This window comes from Cladophialophora psammophila (genome assembly GCF_000585535.1).
Source record: "Cladophialophora psammophila CBS 110553 chromosome Unknown aczJe-supercont1.5, whole genome shotgun sequence".
In the NCBI taxonomy this organism is placed as follows: domain Eukaryota; kingdom Fungi; phylum Ascomycota; class Eurotiomycetes; order Chaetothyriales; family Herpotrichiellaceae; genus Cladophialophora; species Cladophialophora psammophila.
The window spans coordinates 1,383,152-1,403,465 of NW_006912926.1; the positions used below are offsets into that span (position 1 = coordinate 1,383,152).

General features: G+C 51.7%; 7 protein-coding genes across 7 annotated transcripts; 5 read left to right on the top strand and 2 right to left on the bottom strand.

Annotated features, from left to right (window-relative positions):
• Positions 1-757: 757 nt before the first annotated feature.
• A1O5_04141 (uncharacterized protein) lies at positions 758-1,183 on the bottom strand (the record flags this gene model as incomplete). The annotated part of the gene is made up of 1 exon (XM_007744749.1): positions 758-1,183. The coding sequence occupies one exon, from the start codon at positions 1,181-1,183 to the stop codon at positions 758-760; it is 426 nt and encodes a 141-aa protein (XP_007742939.1).
• A 1,951-nt stretch (positions 1,184-3,134) lies between these two features.
• A1O5_04142 (uncharacterized protein) lies at positions 3,135-4,853 on the top strand (the record flags this gene model as incomplete). The annotated part of the gene is made up of 1 exon (XM_007744750.1): positions 3,135-4,853. One exon carries the CDS (start codon positions 3,135-3,137, stop codon positions 4,851-4,853), a length of 1,719 nt encoding a protein of 572 aa, XP_007742940.1.
• A 640-nt stretch (positions 4,854-5,493) lies between these two features.
• A1O5_04143 (uncharacterized protein) lies at positions 5,494-7,491 on the top strand (the record flags this gene model as incomplete). The annotated part of the gene is made up of 2 exons (XM_007744751.1): positions 5,494-5,619; positions 5,668-7,491. 2 exons carry the CDS (start codon positions 5,494-5,496, stop codon positions 7,489-7,491), a joined length of 1,950 nt encoding a protein of 649 aa, XP_007742941.1.
• Positions 7,492-8,489: 998 nt separating this feature from the next.
• Positions 8,490-9,218, top strand: A1O5_04144 (3,4-dihydroxy-2-butanone 4-phosphate synthase; the record flags this gene model as incomplete). The annotated part of the gene is made up of 1 exon (XM_007744752.1): positions 8,490-9,218. One exon carries the CDS (start codon positions 8,490-8,492, stop codon positions 9,216-9,218), a length of 729 nt encoding a protein of 242 aa, XP_007742942.1.
• A 1,557-nt stretch (positions 9,219-10,775) lies between these two features.
• A1O5_04145 (uncharacterized protein) lies at positions 10,776-11,534 on the top strand (the record flags this gene model as incomplete). The annotated part of the gene is made up of 1 exon (XM_007744753.1): positions 10,776-11,534. The coding sequence occupies one exon, from the start codon at positions 10,776-10,778 to the stop codon at positions 11,532-11,534; it is 759 nt and encodes a 252-aa protein (XP_007742943.1).
• Positions 11,535-12,081: 547 nt separating this feature from the next.
• Positions 12,082-12,780, bottom strand: A1O5_04146 (uncharacterized protein; the record flags this gene model as incomplete). The annotated part of the gene is made up of 1 exon (XM_007744754.1): positions 12,082-12,780. The coding sequence occupies one exon, from the start codon at positions 12,778-12,780 to the stop codon at positions 12,082-12,084; it is 699 nt and encodes a 232-aa protein (XP_007742944.1).
• Positions 12,781-13,547: 767 nt separating this feature from the next.
• On the top strand, positions 13,548-19,659 carry A1O5_04147 (uncharacterized protein; the record flags this gene model as incomplete). The annotated part of the gene is made up of 2 exons (XM_007744755.1): positions 13,548-13,836; positions 13,892-19,659. The coding sequence occupies 2 exons, from the start codon at positions 13,548-13,550 to the stop codon at positions 19,657-19,659; spliced, it is 6,057 nt and encodes a 2,018-aa protein (XP_007742945.1).
• Between the last annotated feature and the right edge of the window lie 655 nt (positions 19,660-20,314).

A 20,314-nucleotide genomic window follows, 5' to 3' on the forward strand; every position in this document is an offset into this window, starting at 1 on the left:
CTGAACATCACTTCTAGACCACGAGAATACCCTCTTTTATATATGTCTCCCCCACCCCATGATTCACCATGACATTGAAACGGTATTCGCCATGCATAGTTCGGATTTAGAACTCACCTCGCCCCAAAAGAGCAGTCTACCACGGGCGCATACCTTTGTAAGTCCGGGCCCTTGCTCAAGAGGCTCCTCGGCCGTTCGAGGACATGATGGAGATGGAGATGGAGATGGAGGTACGGACGGACGTCACGCCCAGCTCGCCTTACCCTTTCGGAGGGTCCATAGGAGGAATGGTACGCTAACCACGACTCGTATTCTCCGCGCCATTTTGAGTGGACGCGAGAAATACGGGGGCCTAGGAGGCGGGGGTTGAGAGCCCCGAGCCCGAATGAGCCCCCATGAAGTTATTGAATCTTTGATTAATCATTACATATGGACTACGTATTATGTTTCCGCCGGGCGCACGGACGAAACTATTTTGTAGAAAGCCTTGCATGCGCAAATCGCAATTTCCAAAGGAATACTCCGTATTTAGCGGGACAAGTCCTCGTAGAAATAAATCCACTGTTGGCCCACCCTGCTTGGGAAAGACAATAGGCATGACTATTAACTTTCGAGACAGGGTGCCCCGATATGTGCCCCAAGGTATTCGATCGAATTGTTCGGGACAAATGCCGAACGACATGTGTCTGCAAGGCCCCGCTGATTTCCACTCCCAGCACGTCTCCATCACCGGCAAAACTGAGACCTCAAGATAAATTTAAACTGTGCCGCCTGTCGCGCCCGTCGCTCGTTCTCTCGATCGTGCCCGACGCGTGGTGAGTCCCGCGCCTATCTTCTCCTCAAAGTAAGAGAATTCGAACTTATCCAACCCGACTGGACGAGGGTCCGTGCCATAAAAAATCCTGCCAAAGTTTGCGAACAATTGAGACGGCGCAATGACTTTATCCTTGGGGCTGACTTGCATCTCACGAAACACGGCCAGCATGGTGGAACGCTCGCAAAATCTCTCCGCCTGCCTGTCCGATTCATTGGCCATACGCGCAAGAAACAGACACAAAGAGCCCAGACCTGCAGCCAGAGCCGTGCTTACCGAGGAGCCAGACGCATAGCTTGGAAGGGCAAGCTCGCTTTTCTTCTTGATGTACTTGGGTCCCTCGACCTGGATCTTTTCACCTTCGAACATGGCGTGCACGTCATGGTCCGATCGTAGTAGAGGATGGCCCAGTCTGTCGGATGCGGAAACGGCAATGATGTTACTCAGATTGACAGGCCAGAAATTGTGACCGGACTGCGGACCAACGTCAGCCGTTGAGCAGAAAATGAGTATGTTCTGCTCCACCGCCCTCTTTATGGCGAGAACCAACGGGCTATTCAGTTCGTCATCGGCGTTGAAAAATCGAACAACCCAGCTGATGGAGATGATATTGTAACAAGGCGAGGTGGCTGTGCTGTGATGGGCTGTGCTGGGCTGGTAGAGCGGTGGCAGGGAGGAAAAGTTATCTAGTCACATGTCAAACCTAAATGGGCTGGCAGAGAAGGGGGTGCGGAACAGTTTACAGTGCTGGCAGTGTGCCATTCATTACAGTTTGAGCAGAGTATCATGAATACTATGACTTTTTTGGTGCCGTCTACCTAATTCCTGAGTGTTTTATCAGTTCTGTCCTGTTCCTCGATGCTGCCGCTGTGCTAGGTGTTCGTAGCCCTAGCCGCTGCCCCTCTGGGTGGTGTTGGTGGTGGTGTTGTCTTGTCAGTATCAACCAGAAACGCGTTCTCGATTCCCGATCTGCTGGACAGGCCTCTGTGCGTTGTTGCACGTGCACGCCGAACCCTGAAGTGCTCTGTTACAGTACTATAGGAGCTAACTTACTAAGCAATTCGAGCGTATTAGAGGGGAGGGGTTCAGAATCCATTAGTATCTGAAGCAGATCCCATCTCCCAAAGTTGACGAAAGTTGGTGTCACTACTAAGTACCCAGTAGAAAATGAAGGCTTCGGTTCACACCGAAAGCGAGTGCTTAGGGGGGTTGCTCAGAAAGCGGCAGGTAAGCCGAGCGGAGCAAAGCGGCGAGTGGCTTTGTCTCAGTTCTCAGACCCATCGGCTCAGTTGCCATAAGTGGGCAGGGCCCACTGTTTTGCGGAGCAAAACGCCTTCGCGAGAAGGGTCTGAGCTCCAATACGTGGTTTTGGGGTAGAAAAGCGTTCGTGGTCTTAGTAAAATGCGCGAAGAGCCCATATATTAGATTAACATTCACTCCGTTTCTTAAATAACTATCGAACGATTAGTCTAAATAAAAAACTTTCTATATATAAATTATACTAAATTTAATTCTTTATAAATCTACTTATTTAAATTTTTAATATCTTTAATAGTTACTAAGATATTTAGAAAAAACTACTTTTTAAGCTTTAATTCTCTATCTTTAAAGTTTAATAACTTTACGAAAAAAATTATTTACTTACTATAGTTAGTATAGATTAATAGAGAATCTTTAGTTCTATATATATAGAAAGTTTTAGTTTAATTAAAGATATATAGATAGAGATATAATCGATTAAAGTAGTTAGAATCTATAGAAAATTTAAGACTTTTAAAAATTGAGGTGTCGCTAAGACTCTTGGCTATTTATCTAGGAAGGTTACGCGATAAATATTTAAAAAGACGACGTAATTACTAAGATTATCTATATAATCGCTTACTAATAACGTCATTTAAACGGCTCGAACGAAATCTAGGCTATTTTCACGTATCGGGCCTCAGACTCGTTTATCGCAACATTCTTTGAATTTTGTGATTGGCCGGCGCTTTAGCTCATAGCCTAGCCAATCAGGGCGTAGCCCCGATATCGGGTCTGAGGACTGAGACAAGAGTTGGCTGGTTCTTGGCTCGATAACAATTTTCGAAGTGGAAAGTTGCTGGCCAATCAGAATAGGCGCTAAACCTTAATTGAGCGAACCATAGAAATCGGCAAGTCAGGCCCGCGAGCAATCGCAACATCGAACTTTTCCATCCAGATGTAGCTCGACTCCAGAGATGTTGCAAGCATCACTTGGCTTGGACTAACATGTCATTCGACAAGTCGCCCTTCTTGTTGCAGTCGCTGTCGCACCTTATGGCATGGAAGGAGCAAGTCGAACATGGATCTCAACGACCGCCAGGATGAAACTGCTAACTCCACGGTCACAGACCTCAACAGTCCTCCGCTCGAAAACTTCAACGGCCATCACCAGGAACCTGAAAACACACTTGTCCGGTCCATTCAACCGGTCAAAGATGTTTCCGGCGCGGCTTCGTTTTATAAGCAGAAATGGAATCGCCTCCGTGAACACTATCTGGACCAGTATCTCGAAATTTTCAAGGAGACATTTGAATCGGCAGATGAAGACTATCTCGGTGGGGACCTACCCCCAACGCAGCTAGGGGCAGCTCTTTGGCGATCTGACGAGAAAGCAAGGCTGTATGACGCCCTATGCCGCAAAGGCCGACATGAACTCAAGACTCTTTCAAGTTTGGTTGGTACAAAGTCAGAAGTCGAGATCAACGCGTACTTGGACCACCTGCGAGAGCACGAGGCCGACCGTCAACGCTTCGAAGCACAGCCAAAGAACATCTCCCACGCCGAAATTCCTGCTGCTATTGAGATCGGCCGTGAGTGCGAAGCTGTCCTTGACAGGGCTGCAGCTGCCTTGTTAGCCTTTCAAGAACAATTCGACGCGACTGTCGGTCAAAAAGACGGCAAGTTATGGCTGATCGATCACGAGGCAGCAGCTGAGTTGGATCGAAGAGGAGATGAATTGGAAGCTTCCGGAAACATTCATCAACAAGAGTCTGACGACTCATTCACCCCGTTTTCTGAAAGAGCAGCCCGGGCTTTCCACCTATCGACGTTTCTCATGCTGAGCGAGCGCTTTTTTATGAATAGAGATGCCGACAACCCTGAGTCATGGTCAAACATAGCAGAGGAGGGTCAACGTCCGGCTCTGACCTTGGACTGTGTAACCCTTTTCTACGACCTGGTCATCAACTTCGCACGTCGACTGATACAATCATCCCTTTTCATTGCCACGTCCCGCGTCCGTGCGGCCGCGTCCAAAGACTACCAACCCGGCCGACTTGTCAAATCTCAAGACGTACTTGCGGCTTTGGATGTGTTAGGCGTGGAAAAAGACTCTGAGTCATACTGGATTGGGCTGGCAAGGAGAAACGAGCTAAGCGTCGTGGACGACCCGCACAGGAGGGGCGTCGATGGTAAGGCGGTCATGCCATACGAAAAAGTGGAGGAAATATTGTCAAGTCACCGCAGAACCAGGTCGGGTCCGCGCACGTCCACAACATCAACGAGGAGCCAGTCACCCTTGGAGCGATTCTCCAGCGGGGAAGATCTCACAGAAGACAATATTGACACCCTTGTTTCTGATGCGCACGAGCAATCTTCCGCAGACACTACTTACTCCGATGCAGAAAGTGAAGGGCAAACCGCAAATAGTCCTAGCAAGGAAGAGAATGGTTCCTCGTCTGAGGAGCGCTTGAGCTTGCGGATGTCAAGGGAGAAGCGAATACAAATTCTCCAAGAAAACGAAGACCGCTACCTGGGGAGAATGGATCGAGAAGCTCGGAGACGGGAAGAATCACGCCTATCGTCCCTGCTCGGTGTTCACGATGAACAAGAGACCAATGAACAAAAAATGGAAGATCTCGGGGTGCGACCGCGGGTGCTGAGAAAGTCTGTAGAAGATTGTACGAAATGGTCTGTCCGATACGAGGCTGAGTGGGAACGAAACGGGAGAATGCTGGAATCGTTGGTTGAGCCCACATCAAAGAAGAGGAGAATAGATCTTGGAGATGGGAGTGGTTGAGCAAAGGCTCGGGGGTCTTTTTTTTCAGTGCAATCGAGACCTGAAGATTCGTACGAAGTACCTCGTAAATAGAAAGGAGATCTGTGATTAATGTCGTAGTTGAAGGCAAGTCGCGACGCTGATGCCACATGGGCCGCAAGGGTTTCAATGGGCGGGCGATGTGGTCAATTAAACTTAACGGGAGCTAAATTTTAGCGGCCGCTCTTGGAGCTCATTGGGGGTTGAGGTCCCAAAGCTCCCAGCAAGGGAAATTCACCGCCTCGGCTGGTAAACAACAATGGAGCTTCCTATGAGACACTCCGCGACTTCCCTACAATCCACGCATTGTTGTTAAATACAGATTATTTTCCATTCTGGCGAAGGAGGACCTGTGAGAGAACCCCGCCCTTGCTTTGTCCAAGCAGGCACGCGTTCTTCTCAATTGATTACGCGAGTTGACGCGTCGGTCAGTGACGCGAAGTGCACGGGGTCCTAGTTCAAACGACCGCCCCAACATCTGGACGACTCGGTACATATTTCACGACTGGCATTTGGAGGTTCTCTTCTTGTTTCATGCTTTTGATATTTTCAAACCTGCCGCGCTGTCTCGGCCATATCAAACCTGGCCACAGACATCAAACACGACATTTCGTCCCACAAGATGGGTCTTCAAGAAGTGACCAGCGATGATGAGCGAGCACTGCAAGAGATTGCAGACTGTCTGGCAGGATCGCACAAGATCTTGCTTGTAACAGGCGCAGGCATCAGTACCAGCTGTGGCATTCCCGTACGTGTCATAGCTACATAGATTGGCGCGATTGTTAACTGTATAAAGGACTTCCGATCCAAAGATGGACTCTACAACATGATCCCCGACCAGACGATGCTGCCAACACCGCCGCCATCAGAGCCGTCAACCCCCACACCCCCCCGATTCAGAGACCTGGTCGTCGACGAGGAGCCATCCTCGTCCCAATCGAGAAGTCGAAGAGTATCCTCCAGTCCGTCATCAAGGCTAAGAGGCCAGGACTTGTTTGACTCCCGAGTCTTCCAACATGCCGAATCAACCACAATCTTTTACCAGTTCATCGCTTCTCTTCGGCAGAAAATCCGACACGAGGTGCGGTCCACGAGCTCAGTCCACAAGTTCGTCAGGGTGCTGCGCGACGGTGGTCGATTGATGAGGTGCTATACTCAGAACATAGACGGTCTCGAGTTAAGAGAAGGCCTTGTAACCGATCTAGCACGCGGCAAAGGAAATAAACGCAGATTCATGAAGAAGCACTATGAGGCACCGCGCCCTGCACACACAGTGGGCACCGATTTTGATGGGGGATGCGAAGTCGTGCAACTCCATGGTGACCTGGAGAAGCTGCGCTGTACCATGTGCTCCAGCCAGTACCAGTGGAATGATGAGCAGACTGAAATCTATCTTGAAGGAGCTGCGGCGGACTGCCCCAAGTGCAAAGACAAGAGTGACCAAAGACAAGCGAGCGGAAAACGAGGTCTTACGGTGGGCGCGCTTCGACCAAATATTGTCCTCTATGGAGAAGACCACCCTTCGAACACGTTGCTCACGCCGCTGATCCCCTTTGACGCCAGTTGCCAGCCTGACGTGTTGGTCATTATGGGAACATCATTGAAAGTTTTCGGGCTCCAGAAGATTGTACGAGAATTTGCAAAAGCTGTCCATTCACACAAAAATGGCAAGGGACGGGTGATCTTTGTCAACCGCACTCGACCAGCGGAAAGCGTTTGGGACGGCATAATTGACGATTTTGTCGCCATGGACTGCGATGACTGGGTGGACGACCTCAAAAGACGCCGGCATGATCTGTGGCTCCGGCAAGGCGAGATTGATATGACGATAACGAAGTCAGAGAGGCCCAAAAGAAAACGAAAGTCCATTGAAGAATGCACTGGGAAGGAGAACAGACCAGAGAAGAAGGCGAAGATAGTCGTGGAGATACCCGCTTTTGCAAAGGCCAGAAAAAAGGCATCTAGCACCCCTAAGGGGAAGACACTCGTGTCAAAGACAGCCAGGCTTCCTCCCGACTACCCAGGGCGAGGAATCCTGTCCCCTTTGGCACAGGCGAAAAGACCACCGATTTCGCCATTTACGAGTCCCATTCGAATGGAGGATGAAAGTGCCCTGTCAGGTCGCCCCAAGCAAGGCACGCCCAGCCGGCCACCTTTTTCGCCTTTGACCCCTGGAACTTGTTCAAGAAGCACAGGGGGGGCTGAAAAACACATAAAGGTCCCGGATCCTCAGCGAAGGACCCCGACGCGACCTGATTTCTCGCCCTTTACTCCAGGAGTTCGTTCCGGGAGCAAACTAAAGATGGAGGTATTCACGGATGGCTATATTGACAATCAGGTCTTACCAAGCAGTCCTCCAAACACGGACTCGCAGATAGAGTCGGAGTTGGATGAGGCCACCACAATAGCTGTGGTATCGAAGAAGGCTGGCGCGGTCGCGCCCAAGTCGAGGGAGTCCAGCTTTATGGCACAAATCTGGCGGCGAGTAGAAGATCGACTGTTATTCTCTTTTACCCGTGATGCAGACCTGAGTCGACGATCGGCTGAAGAGGAGGTTGCCGAGGTTGAGACACCATCCAAAGGGCCCAGAGGCCGGAAAGTCGATGTGTTTGCCGGCTGATTTGATGTTAACCAGGAAAGGAGGCGATGGGATGGGAGGATTTCTTCAACAAGGATATGAGTTGAGAGGGCCGTCATGCTGTTTCGACACAAGGCTATGACTGTACGATTCTTGAGCAGAGCATACAAGTAGAACGAGCAGGACTCTGCCCTGGAATCCACGGGAATTTGGGGTTGGACGACCAAGGCACAGGGGCTCGCGTGTGAGAAAAAGCGCTGCAATGAACCAGTAGGCATTGCTTTTTTTTTTTCAGTTGGCTTTTCCGTTGGACTATGCTCCTTGCTCTCGCCCGAGTGTTTCCGGCCGAGGCAAAAGCCACTCTATGGGAGCATGACTGCACCACCTGTCTCTGTGCTCGTAGCAAGGCGCTTGATCATTTCTGACGAATTTTTAAGCGCACATGACAAATGAGCCGCGGTATAGCAACCGCCACGGGCTTGTCTGACCCGTGCGCCCGTGCCTTTTTCTGAGTATAACATTCCGAGTCTTTCCACTTCCCCCTCTTTCTTGTTGGCGTGATCTTTCCTCCTCGATGCCCTCTTCGTGAAACAGACCGCATTCTCCAGCAGGATACCCGGTGCTTTTATTCTAACTATCTACAGGACGTCGGCCTGCCAATCCGATACAGTGTGTTTTTTGATCGTCTCGGAAAACTATTTCTGCGGGGTTTCGTCTACAAGCCTTTTTTAAACTGCTAGAGAAGAAAAAAAGAAAAAGTTCGGCGGTCCGGAAGTCACGCTTAGGTTGTTGCGAGGAGTCTGGTCATTTGGAGAGGAGGAGTATCACTGATTTACCACTGCGTCTGTGATTTAATTGCTTGGGACACTTAGTGTGCACCAAGCACACTTTGCTGGTTGTTCACTCTGGGAAAGTCGGAGGACGTGGCAAAGAAAGTTCTTTGCTGGGGGCAGACACCGTGGAGAAGGACACGAACTGCTTACGAGACATAAGCTCCTTAACCGCATCCCCCACATCCACAGCATCAAGGCTCATCAAGCATGCAGCCCCCTAGCAACATGTCCAAGGGGTTCGATACCATCGAATCCACCATCGAAGCCTTCCGCAATGGCGAGTTCATTGTGGTTCTCGACTCTCAAGACCGTGAGAACGAAGGCGACCTGATCATCGCCGCCGAGGACGTCACTGCCGAAAAAATGGCCTTCATGATCCGTCACACGAGCGGCCTCATCTGTGCTCCAATCACCTCTCAACTCGCTGCCGGATTGGCGCTACCACAGATGGTCGTGGACAATGAGGATCCTAATCGCACGGCCTATACCATCTCGATTGACTCCAATGATGAGAGTGTCAGCACCGGCATCTCAGCCCATGATCGTGCCTTGACTTGCCGCACCCTGGCCAGCAAGAAAGCCACCGCCGAGAGCTTCCGCAGACCTGGCCACGTTTTCCCGCTCCGAGCCAGGGACGGAGGTGTTCTCGAAAGAACGGGCCACACCGAGGCAGCGGTCGAGTTCTGTCGCCTGGCGGGCAAGGCGAAAGTCGGGGTCATCTGCGAGATGGTTGAAGACGGAGAGCCCGTCCCAGGACAGACGGCCATGCGCGAACCGGGGATGATGAGGCGCGATGCTTGCCTGGAGTTTGGCCGCAAGTGGGGATTGAAGGTTTGTACGATCGAAGACCTGGTCGACTATGTGCAGAAAGAAAAGATGACGAGGAATGGCCATGGGCACGGGCATGTCACGAATGGGGTTAATGGGCATCATTGATGAGGGTGAATAAGAAGTTGAGCGAGTTGCTAGACATGATTGAACGTCACGTACATTGCAGTGAGCATATTGATGTGCTGAATTGAATCCCAAGGCGCTTGCGTCTACTGTATTTCTCTCTGCGATGGCATTCCCTGGTGAAGCCTTGCGAGTGCAGCCACCGCAACGAGGCTGCTGAGGTCTTGGCGGTGAATGACGTCAAGCGCCAGTCTCGCTCTCTCTGGCGATTTCTTGGCGATTTCTCGGCCATTTGTACCTGCCGAGCTGCCTCACTGCGTCCGAGCAGCTTTTCTCACCTCAGCACTTACTTCACCGGAATTCAGGCTTCCTGCTTCGCTTTGGTTTGGGCAATAACGCCCGGCTGCTTGCTCGTCCAATGCTCCGAGAATGAAGGTCTCCCCGCCCTATTATGTGTGGCCGAGATGAATGCAGTGGCCAGGGTGATTATTGCTCTGCATTGAAGAAACCCGTCAAAAAAGAAACATCAATCTCGCTCGATTCTTCCATAAGGGGGCTAGAACGCCTCTGACAATATCTTCTATCCCCTTCCGACAAGGCGCGGGCCAAGGAATGCGGTGTCGAATTTTACCAATTTTGGTGCCTGCTGCTCCCGGGATCAATCTCGTATTCAGAAACCCAAGTCTTCACCCCCGAGACTCGGATCCTGGCTAAAGTTACAAGACAGCAGGGAGGCCTCTTTTCAGACAAGCACATGCCAGGTAGGTATGGAGTATTTCCTCGGGCCTCCCATCCTCCCCACGGTCGACTCCCTCCTTGAAGAACGCCCTCTTAACGAGCTCGGGCCGCGTCTCCCTTCAGCAGCCACCCTCGCAATATCGCTCCGCCCCCCGTCTCAGCCTCACGCTAAGCCGGACATCATGCAGGGCCCAAATAATACGCGAACCTGAGATCTGCTTAGGATTTGATCCCAGGGACCCTTTCCTCGCTCTTCCTGCTTCGTGCTCCTCCATTTCTTCCTCTCTTCCTCGCTCTTTGCTTCCCTGTTTGCTCTTTGCTTGGCTTCGGCCGGGAGCTCAACTGACTCTCACGTCCAAGAGTCGGATATATTTTCTGAGGCTTGTCCAGCCTGAGTACCTGATACTGCGACCAAATAAGGCGCGTGGCATTTTGTCGTCGCCTCTCCTTCTCCCTCTCCCTCTCCCTCTCCCTCTCCCTCTCCCTCTCCCTCTCTCCCCCCTCTTTCGCTATTCTCTCGTTTGATTACCTACCAATACATACGTACGGAGTAGATACACGGAATAGGGAGTTTGGATTACCTTCCACTAGCTTGTCTGCCTGCAGCGTTCCTTCTTTTCTGCTTTGGTCACATCGTCACGGCTATTCGTGTTCCCTTGGAGCGCCGCTTGCATTACACACAACATAACGCCAACGTCGACTTTGGGCACCCACTCTCGATCCACACTTCAACAAGCGTCCAACGGCTGTCTTGATTCTGAATAGTCAGAATTGATTCCACGACAATTCTAAATACAAAATCGTGCTCCCGAGAAGCCCGGGGCAAAGGGTCATTCCCAATTGACCTGATAAATCGTCTCAATGGCACCCACTTCATCAACTCTCGTTCCTCGACAGGGCTTTGGTGACAACGGCCCAGGCGGCTTTGGCGATGGCGACCGCAGGGGTCCAGGCGACGGCGGCGGAGTCTCGAAATGGGCAATCCTCGGTATCGTGATTGCCATTGCTGTTATTGGACTCATTGTTGCTTTCGTCGTCTTCAGACGCATTCGGCGCCGTCGCAGCAGAAACACGATTCCCGCCATCAAACTCCAATCCGCAACGGCCAACAAACCCATATCAGCTTCTCCCTCGACGAGCGACCCATCGAAATACGGCGCCAATAGCAATGGCGGCTACACTGCCACGGCGGACCAGAACCAATCCCTGCTAGGACACGCAGAGGCACCTGCCATCCTCACGTGGAATCCCAGCACATCCGAGCACGGAGGCGTGGGGTCGACGCAGGACGGATTCGGCTATGATAACAATTTGAACCTCACAGGAGGGATCCAGCGGCCCGCGAGCGTCGCCAGTTTTTCTGCCCCGCCACCCAGGTACGAGGAAGCTACTGGCAGCAGCGCTGGAGGGCTACGACCGCAAGGCGAGGCGGCGAGCTACTTCAATCCCGCGGTGTCGATGGGCCAAGAGCGCGGGCGCAGCCTCACCAGGGACGGCGAGGGGTCCAGAGGGCGCGCGCTGAGTGTGGACCAGAGGAGCATCGATGGAGATCGAAGGCGGAGCACTTCGCGGTTCAGAGAGGAGGGGATGATCGATGTCAATGTTGACGCGAAAACCTGAGATGTCTTTGACTTTTTTGGGTGCAATGGTCTGATTTTGGTTTTAAACATCCTTTACAATGTGGTCAAATGGGATGCGCGAGATTCAAATGGTCTTGTACGGAGTTCTTGGGAACATGGCGGGATATGATACCTTTCATGTATGCTATGGATATGCTCATGTTGCTTTCAATGGTACAGTGTCTTATCTGGAGGACCTGCTTGGTCTTGTGCTCTCTAAGAATCAGGAAAACCAAACGCCGAGTGATATATCTGGGGGTATCATCTTCTCTCATTTTTCCATTTTTGGGGGGGGGCCATTCCGTTTCCATTTCGATCCGATCGCCTTCCTATCCTACCCTATTCCGATTTTGAAACACCTGCCTACCTGGACGCTGTGACTTTTTGAGAATGAAAAGGAAAAATTACCGCCAAAAGCATGAGAATCGGCGAGATCCGGAGTGGGCCGGCCACGGCAGAGGGCTCGAGGGTGCGCATCGCCTGGAAGAAACACCGCACGCACTGAAGTAGCAGGACCATCGAATTGTGCCCATCCGTGTCCTGGTAAATTACTTCTTAACGTCTGGTTTCTTTTCCGAGTAATCCCTAAATAGACCCTGCATGTGCACGTTGGTGATTTTCTGGCCTCTGCGGACTTTCCTCTTTTTCTCCTTGGGTTTCACGGCGAGGTCCGTCCTAGCCGGCTCGCCCGTGGACTTGTGATTCATTTTACGAAGCTCTTTGATCGTGTCCTCCACGCTCGGTAACGGGATCTGGTTCCAGAGATCCTTGAATTCTTGGTCCAGCGGTGCTTGCAGGGTGGGGTCGTCGATCCAGACCATGCGCGGGTGATGATCCTTCTTGTTGCGAGTCACCAGCAAGCGGTGCTCGGCCTCGAGTTTGTCAATTGCCTCTTCGACGTCAGCCCAGCCGTCTTTCAGTTTCGACACCTGGATCCCCATTGCCGTCTCTTGCTTCTGCAGGAACTGGAGCAGGGAGTCTGCATCGGTGATGTTGTGTTCGGGTTTGAACAAGAAGCTGTCCGTTTCCTTGTCATATGTGACTTTCGAGTTGGCGTTGAGAACCGCCAGAAAGTGTTGGACGGTGGTCTCATCACGTCGCTGGACAGGTAAGACAAAGGTGATCAGATCGGAGGCAGAAATGCGTTCAGGGAACTTTTCGCGCAATCGCCCGACTGCGTAGACGGCGTTCGTGCGCACGTCTGTGCCCGCCGGATCGGTCACCGGCGGCGCGTAGAAGGCCGACATTTTGGGCTGGTAGATTTATCGAAAGCGCAAATGTGCTCTTTGTTGAGTTCCGCCGTTTGCGGGCGGACCGAGGGCGTAACTGGGGTGATAGATGGAAGGGGAGTCCTAGTCAAAGGTTCCGCTTCCGACTGCGGTAGAGAGTCTATCTCATTTCGAAGCAGCGAGAAGATGACAGCGAGCGGGTCCGTCAAGAAGACCGAGCATATCTGTGAGAAATGAAGTTGAAGAGTGATAGCTATGTGAGGCCTCTCGGTGGCGGCGGAGTATATGAGGCTAGGAGCAGCGAAATAGGCATGTTGATAGGCGGGGGCAGGTGAAGCGAGCCCCAGTTACTCCGTCAAACTCCGTACAGTGGGCGTGGCAGTGCCAACAGTTAAAGCGGGCTTACATAACTAGGCTCGTACAGCCTAACCGAGCGCCCAGACAATGCATACTTGTAACAAGTACAAGGCCTGGTGAGCCCAAGTCACGTTCTTTCAGTTGCCCGCGCCGCCCGCTTCTGTCTGTTTAGAGATTCATTCTCGAACATCTCCAATTCCATCCTACCTTCCACTTTCCACCTCTCACCTTTCACCACGTCCGCCCTCTTTTCCCGTATCCGTTGCTCGCGCAAGCAGCTTCTTGCGCCATGGTGAGACCGGTTGAAATAACTTTCATTTCACCCTGAGGTTGCGGCGCGCTTGCGGTGGGCGCATTCTGCCTTGGAAGTCACTTTCCCTCACCAACGCTCGACGCCAATATCTTCACAATACTACAGCCTCTTCACAATGGCGGCCGAAGTCGACTTTCGCGCCATCTCGGCTTTCTCCTCGCTGCCTGAAACTTCCCTCACCTCGCTCATCAGTCAGCCGACGCCCGAGCTCGTCACTGCCCTTCTTCGCGCTATCGAGGTGAAAGTTAGAGAGTTTGAACAAAACAAGTCCCAAAAAGTCAAGCTCGAAATCGAACTCGAGACAGTCGTCCGGACAAGTGAATCCAAAGCGAAGGTGCTGCAAAATTCGCGTGACAAGGCCCTTGCAGAATCCAGCAAACTTCGGGTCGAATTGCAAACCTCGGGTATGTGGTGATCCTCACTGCAGGCTCGCAGAAACAGCTGACCGGTGTGTCACAGAAAATACACGATCAAAGTTGGAGACCGAGCTCGAGCAGTACCGCTCTGCCACGGCAAATGAGAATTCTGAAGTCAACACTCTCAAGTCACGTATTTCTTCTCTCGAAGCCTCCAACCGAGATACCTTGTCTCTCCTCGAGTCCAAAAACACCGCATACGAAAGCCTATCCCAAGACCTTTCAGCTCAACACCAAAAGACTGCGGAACTTAGAAAACAAATCAACGGCCTGGAGCACATACTGCAGTCTGCCAATGCTGGCGTTGCAAGTGCGAAATTCAAAGAGCAGTCACTTCAGCAAGAAGTTGAGATGCTCAAGAAAAACAACGAGTGGCTAGAGACTGAGCGAAAGATCAAGGCTGAAGAACACACCAACTTCCGAAAAGAGAAGAATGCGCGGATTTCAGAACTTTCAAGATTAAATGAGCAGTACATATCTGAAGCAGAGACTCTGAGACGTTCCGAAACTTCTCTCAAACAGCGATTGGAGGAGCAGACGGCCAGATTTGAAGAGACGTTGGAGGAGATGCAGAAGATACGGGAAGAAAAGATATCTGCCGAGGATGGATTCAGAGTCGAACTCGAGAGCGTAAATCGTCTAGCTGAGCTGCAAGCGGCGTCTGCCGAGACAGCTAAACAGCGCGTTCAGGAACTATCCGCTGCCTTGGAAGAATCCCGCGAGGAGGCTGCAGAAGAGATTGGCATCATCCGAGCTGAGATCGAAACTGAACACAATGACCGGGTTGCTGCTGAGCAACGTGTGGCCGAGCTCGAGGAATCCCTGCAGCAAATGGCAGGTGAATTAGAACAGTCTCGGGTGAGACAAAGCACTCCTCAACGCACAACGAATGGTTCAGGCATCACGACACCTCTTCGGCCCGGAACCCCTAGTGGTATTTTCTCTCCGGCGTCCGTATCCAGAGGGAAATCTCAAATGACCATGACTCAACTTTTCTCGGAATACAAGAAGCTCGAAGGAGAACTGGCGAGCGAGAAGCGTGCTAGGGAGCAACTGCAGGAAAACCTTGATGCCATGGTCGACGAACTGGAAAACAACAAGCCTGAGATTGAGGAGCTGCGTGCGGACCATGCTCGTCTGCAGAGCGAAGTCGTCGAGATGTCTGCGATTGTCGACAAGACAAACGCTGACCGGGATGCCACGATGAAAGAGCTGAGGAACTGTCAAGGCCAACTCGAAAGCAAGTCAAGGGAGGTGGAAGTTCTCTCTCAGCAACTTCGAGACAAGGGCTCTGAGATCCGATTCCTGTTGGTCGAGCAGTATGTTCGCGAACGAGGCGAAACCCTTACACGCGAAGATTTTGAGGAACTGGAGAAACAGACCAATGCAGCAATGTCACAGGACATGGCAAATCTCTCCGAAAACCAACAACTGATCAATCAGCGACTCATTATCTTCAGGAACATCACCGAGCTGCAACAACAAAACGAGAATCAGCTGAAGACCATTCGAAATTTAGTCAGTGAATTGGAGAGCAACGAGGCGAAGGACCGAGAGCAACAGAACCATGCTCTCAGCCGCGAACTAGAACAAGCTCGTGCACAAATTGCCTCGTACCAGGATGAGTTGAGGACGATGGTGGCTCAGACCAAGAGTTTTGTCAAAGAAAGAGATATGTTCCGAAACATGTTGACCAGACGCGGCCATCTACCTAGCCAGGTCCAACCAAACGATTTCTCCCGGTCGTTACCAGTCCCCAGTGGAGAGTCACCAGCAGGGTCCGTAACCGGCGGCGATTCTGACTATGCCAAGCTCCTCAAAGACCTGCAACAACACTTCGACTCATATCGACAAGAAGCTTCCACAGACCACACTGCCCTGAAGAACCAGGTCGTTGAGTTGAGTAAAAAGAACTCACAGTTACAGACCGAGATTAGTCGGACTGTGGGACAGTTGACGGCTGCAAATCAGCGCTACGAAATGTTGCAGGCGAACTATAACTCACTCAAGATGGAAAATGGCGAGATTCAGAAGAGATCATGGACTGCCATGGAGAATGCTACAAAAAATGAGCTCAAGACTCAGCAAGTCGCCGAGGAGCTTGTTGAAGCTCGAAATCTTCTCGACAGTCTGCGCCGCGATTCTGCGAATCTCAAGGCGGAGAAGGATTTGTGGAAGAGTGTGGAACGAAGATTGATCGATGATAATGAGTCCCTGCGCAATGAGCGAAGCCGGCTGGACCAGCTCAATGCAAGCCTCCAGACGATCATTAATGAACGTGAACACACGGATTCCGAAACACGACGTCGACTGCAATCCCAGGTGGAATCATTAGAGTCTGAACTTCAATCAACCAAGAGAAAGCTCAATGAAGAAATCGAAGAAAGTAAGAAGGCTGCCTTGCGTCGAGAATATGAGCATGACCAGGCCCAGAAGCGGATAGAGGACCTTGTTACCAGCCTAAGCACAACGAGGGAGAAGCTGGCTTCAGCAAAGACGGCTAAGGACCATCTGCAAGCCAGGGTTGATGAGCTCACGGTGGAACTGCGGTCTGCTGAAGAACGCTTAGAAGTGTTGACCAAACCTGCAGAGCCTACAACGGAGGCAAGTGTTCCTGAGGACACTACTTTGAGCAAAGAGCAAGAATTGGCCGTGGAAATTTCAGAACTCAAGCGTGACCTTGAGCTCAAGACATCCGAACTTGAACGCTCCAACGAACAGGTGGAAGTTTACAAGAATATTAGTCAGTCAAGCGAAGAGCGTCTTCAAGAGCTAAGCGAGACCAACGATCAGTATCGCGAAGAAACGGAGGCCGTGCTTGCTGAGAAAGAAGCCAAGATTAAGGATCTCGAGCAACGCATCGAAGATATCTCAGCTGAACTGAATACCACCAACCAGGAATTGACACGACTGCGGGACGAACAAGCAGAGTTTGGTCGCAAACTCGATGAACAGAAGTCGGGATTCGAGTCTGAGATTGGACGGCTGAAGGAAGAGGCGGAGAAGAGTGCCGAGCAAGCACAGTTCAATCTGGAGGCCTCGAAAATTCAAGCCCAAATTGCTACAGAAGCTCAGCAAAACTATGAGACTGAGCTACTGAAGCATGCTGAAGCGGCCAAGACCTTGCACACAGTTAGAGACGAAGCCAACAAACTCAGACTAGAGATGGTTGACTTGCGAACGCAAGCCGAGACGTCCAAAGCAGATCTTGAGCGGAAACAAGCTAGCTGGGAAGAGATGAGAGACCGGTATGAGAGAGAACTTGCTGATCTCAAGAAGCGACGTGAGGAGCTTGCCCAACAGAACAACCTTTTGCATGATCAACTCGAAAGTGTCACTCAGCAGATTACCGCTCTGCAACGCGATCGGGCAGCCTTGACGGAAGGCGTGAACGAGGAGGCGCCCGCTCAACCGTCTGCGGAGCTTGACAAGCTGCAGGAGGTAATTACCTACCTCCGTCGGGAGAAGGATATCGTGGATGTTCAATATCAACTCTCGGTTCAGGAGGCAAAGCGATTGAGGCAGCAGCTGGAGTTTGCCCAGTCGCAACTAGACGAGACGCGATTGAAGCTCGACCAGCAGCGCCGTTCCGAGGCCGACGCGGAACGGAATGCTCTCAGCCACAACAAGCTCATCGAAACTCTTAATGAGTTGAATCTATTCCGTGAGAGCAGCGTTACTCTACGAGCAGAAGCTAAGCAAGCCACCCAAGCTTTGGCTGCGAAGACCCGACGTGTGGAGCAGCTGGAAGGCGAAGTACAGACCTTACAGGCTCGTGTTGCGGAACTGGAGAATTTGTTGGAGTTGAAAGAAGGAGAGTTAAAACTGAGCCAAGAAGACCGAGACCACTGGCAACAGCGCACTCAGAACATTCTCTCGAAGTATGACCGAGTCGATCCTGCGGAAATGGAGGCTCTCAAGGAGAAGATGACCACACTTGAGCGAGAACGCGATGACCTCCACGTAGAGCTCGACAATGCTATTACCGAGCGCGACGAGGCTCGTAGAGCTCTTCAAACACAGGTCGAGAGCACGCAGGCAGCAGTTGATACTGCTAAGGGCGAGTTGAAGACAAGACTGGAGACGCAGTTCAAGGGAGTCATCAAAGAGAAGAACAATACTCTACGTGAGAGGAAGTTCGAGTTTGACGCAGTTGTGGCTGAACGAGATGCTTTGCACGCAGAGCTTGGTTCGCTCAAGGAACAACTGGCTGCCGCCGAAGCACATCCTCCTCCAGCAACATCGACTCAGGTCAATGGGGAACATTCAGCAACTGCTGAAGCCTCAAATACTAATGGCACATCCGGCACCGACACTGCGGAGCTGGTAGCCAAGGTAAAAGGACTAGAAGAGTCGCTGGCGGAGAAGACCAGGGAGCTCGACGAGTTGAAATCTGGGCAGGAAGAGCGGTTTAAGTCAAGAGTGGCCGCAAATGAGGCAATCCTCAATAAACGGCTAGCTGAGTTTAAGCAGCAAGCGCAGCAAGCGAAAGTGGCTGCCCTTGAAGAGTTGACAGTCAAGCTCAACGCCCAACATCAACAAGAAATGGAGGCGCTGAGAGCCAAGTCAGTGCCTGTTGCAAGCGAGCTCCAGCAGCCTGCGGAAGATGCGACTGGCGCTGTTGCTGCTGTGACCAACGGAGAAATTCCTGATGACGTGTTGTTGTCCCTGCCCGAGGACAAGGCAAAATTCCTCGTGAACAAAAATGACACTGTACGACGGATTGTCAGAGCCAATATCAGCAAAGGGCTGGAGAAAGAGAAGGAGAATCTTCGGAAAGAAATGGCCGAATCTCAAGGCTCTCAGAATGAAGGAGCTTCTGCGGGACTGCCCGAGCAATTGGAGGAGCGACTTAAGTCTGAAAAAGAAGCCATCATCAGACAGAAAGAGGCCGAGTTCGAGACCGAGAAAGAAGCGTTGATTAAACAATACGAAGAAAATCTTGCTCGGGAAAAGCAAGCAATGGCCAGCAAGCACGAAGAGGAGCTCAGAACGCAGAAACTCCACTTCGACGAAGAGTCGGCAAGGAAAATCGAAGAACAAGTTAAGAATGCCGAGCAGTTGGCGGAGAAGCGAGGCGCTGTCAAACTTAATATGTCTCAGAACAGAGCAGCTATGGCAAACGCAAAACTAGACGTCGTGAAAAAGGCAGCAGAGGAGACTCCTGAGAAGGCGGTTGGAGAGGTGTGGCAAATCGCTAAAGACGCGAAACCCACTGCACCGGCTGCTGCAACAGCACCAAAGCCGGCTGCTCCTACTCCTGTCGCTCCACCTTCACAAACCACAGCGAAACCAGACATCCATGTCAAAGCCGACGAAACTACTCAGCCTCCAGTTGCGGCTCCCGAGCAACCAGCAGCTGCCGAACCTGCTTCGCAGCAACCTAAGCCAAATCCATTCCAGCAACCCGCCCCTCAGCCGAGTCCCGCTCAACCTGCTCAACCTTCACAGTCCGCTCAACCCGCCCACCATGAAGCTGCGAAGCAGTCTCAACCAGGTGCGGCCTTGATGCATCAACTCCAATCCGGAATCCCGCGCGGTGGATCAAGCCGTGGCCGAGGAAGTGGTATCCCTAGAGGGCGTGGAGCACCCAGAGGCGGACGCGGAGGCGGCCCGAATGTACACACCGGCGTTAGTCAACAGGCAGGCAGGAGTGGAGGCGCGAACAGTCCGAGCCGCGGTTCGTTGAATCCTCAAGCTGCTCAATTTACTCCTGGTGGTGGAAATAAGAGAGCTCGAGAGGACGGTGAGGTGACAGATGGCAGTGGTCAGGGGAAGAGGATCCGCGGTGAGGGCGCTGTGGCACAGTAGTCTGTCTGGATGTCAATGCTTCTGCTGAGGGAAAGCAACATATTTACGGATGAAGGTCAATTGCATGTTAATGGTAACGGCATACATGGGGCTGGCTCTCTGACGGGCTATATGGAAAAGGGAAATGGCGTGAGCTGAACAGCATTTCGGCTAAGGAAATGGAACGCAATTGCATGGGGAAAGAGTGTTTACTATGTTTTGTACAACAAATTCAATGAGCTCGCTTCGGAGCAGAGCGTATCAGGCTGAAAGGCGTACAACTTTCCTTACCAAGAAGCCACCACCACCACCACCACCACCACCACCACCACTGGCAAGGCTGCAGAGCCAGGCGGATATTCCTCTGGACGGAGGAGTTTTTATATCACGATATTATTATGTGTTCGTTATTAGCTATCTAAACAAGATCCTCTACCGAGCTGATCAATACGAACCTCGAGGGCAATGAAGGACGGAGGTGACCAGACACGGAACGAGGCTGCACCCCACTAGGCATTCTACGCGATTCATTTCCTTCAAACATCGATGAACTTCAGACAGGTGATCGGGTGCAAAATCCTTCATGACACCTCGAAGCCAGGGCTGGATCAAAACTTGATCCAACACGAGTTCTTCTGGCAGCTGGTGTTTCTTCCTCCAATAAGACTTCAAAGGT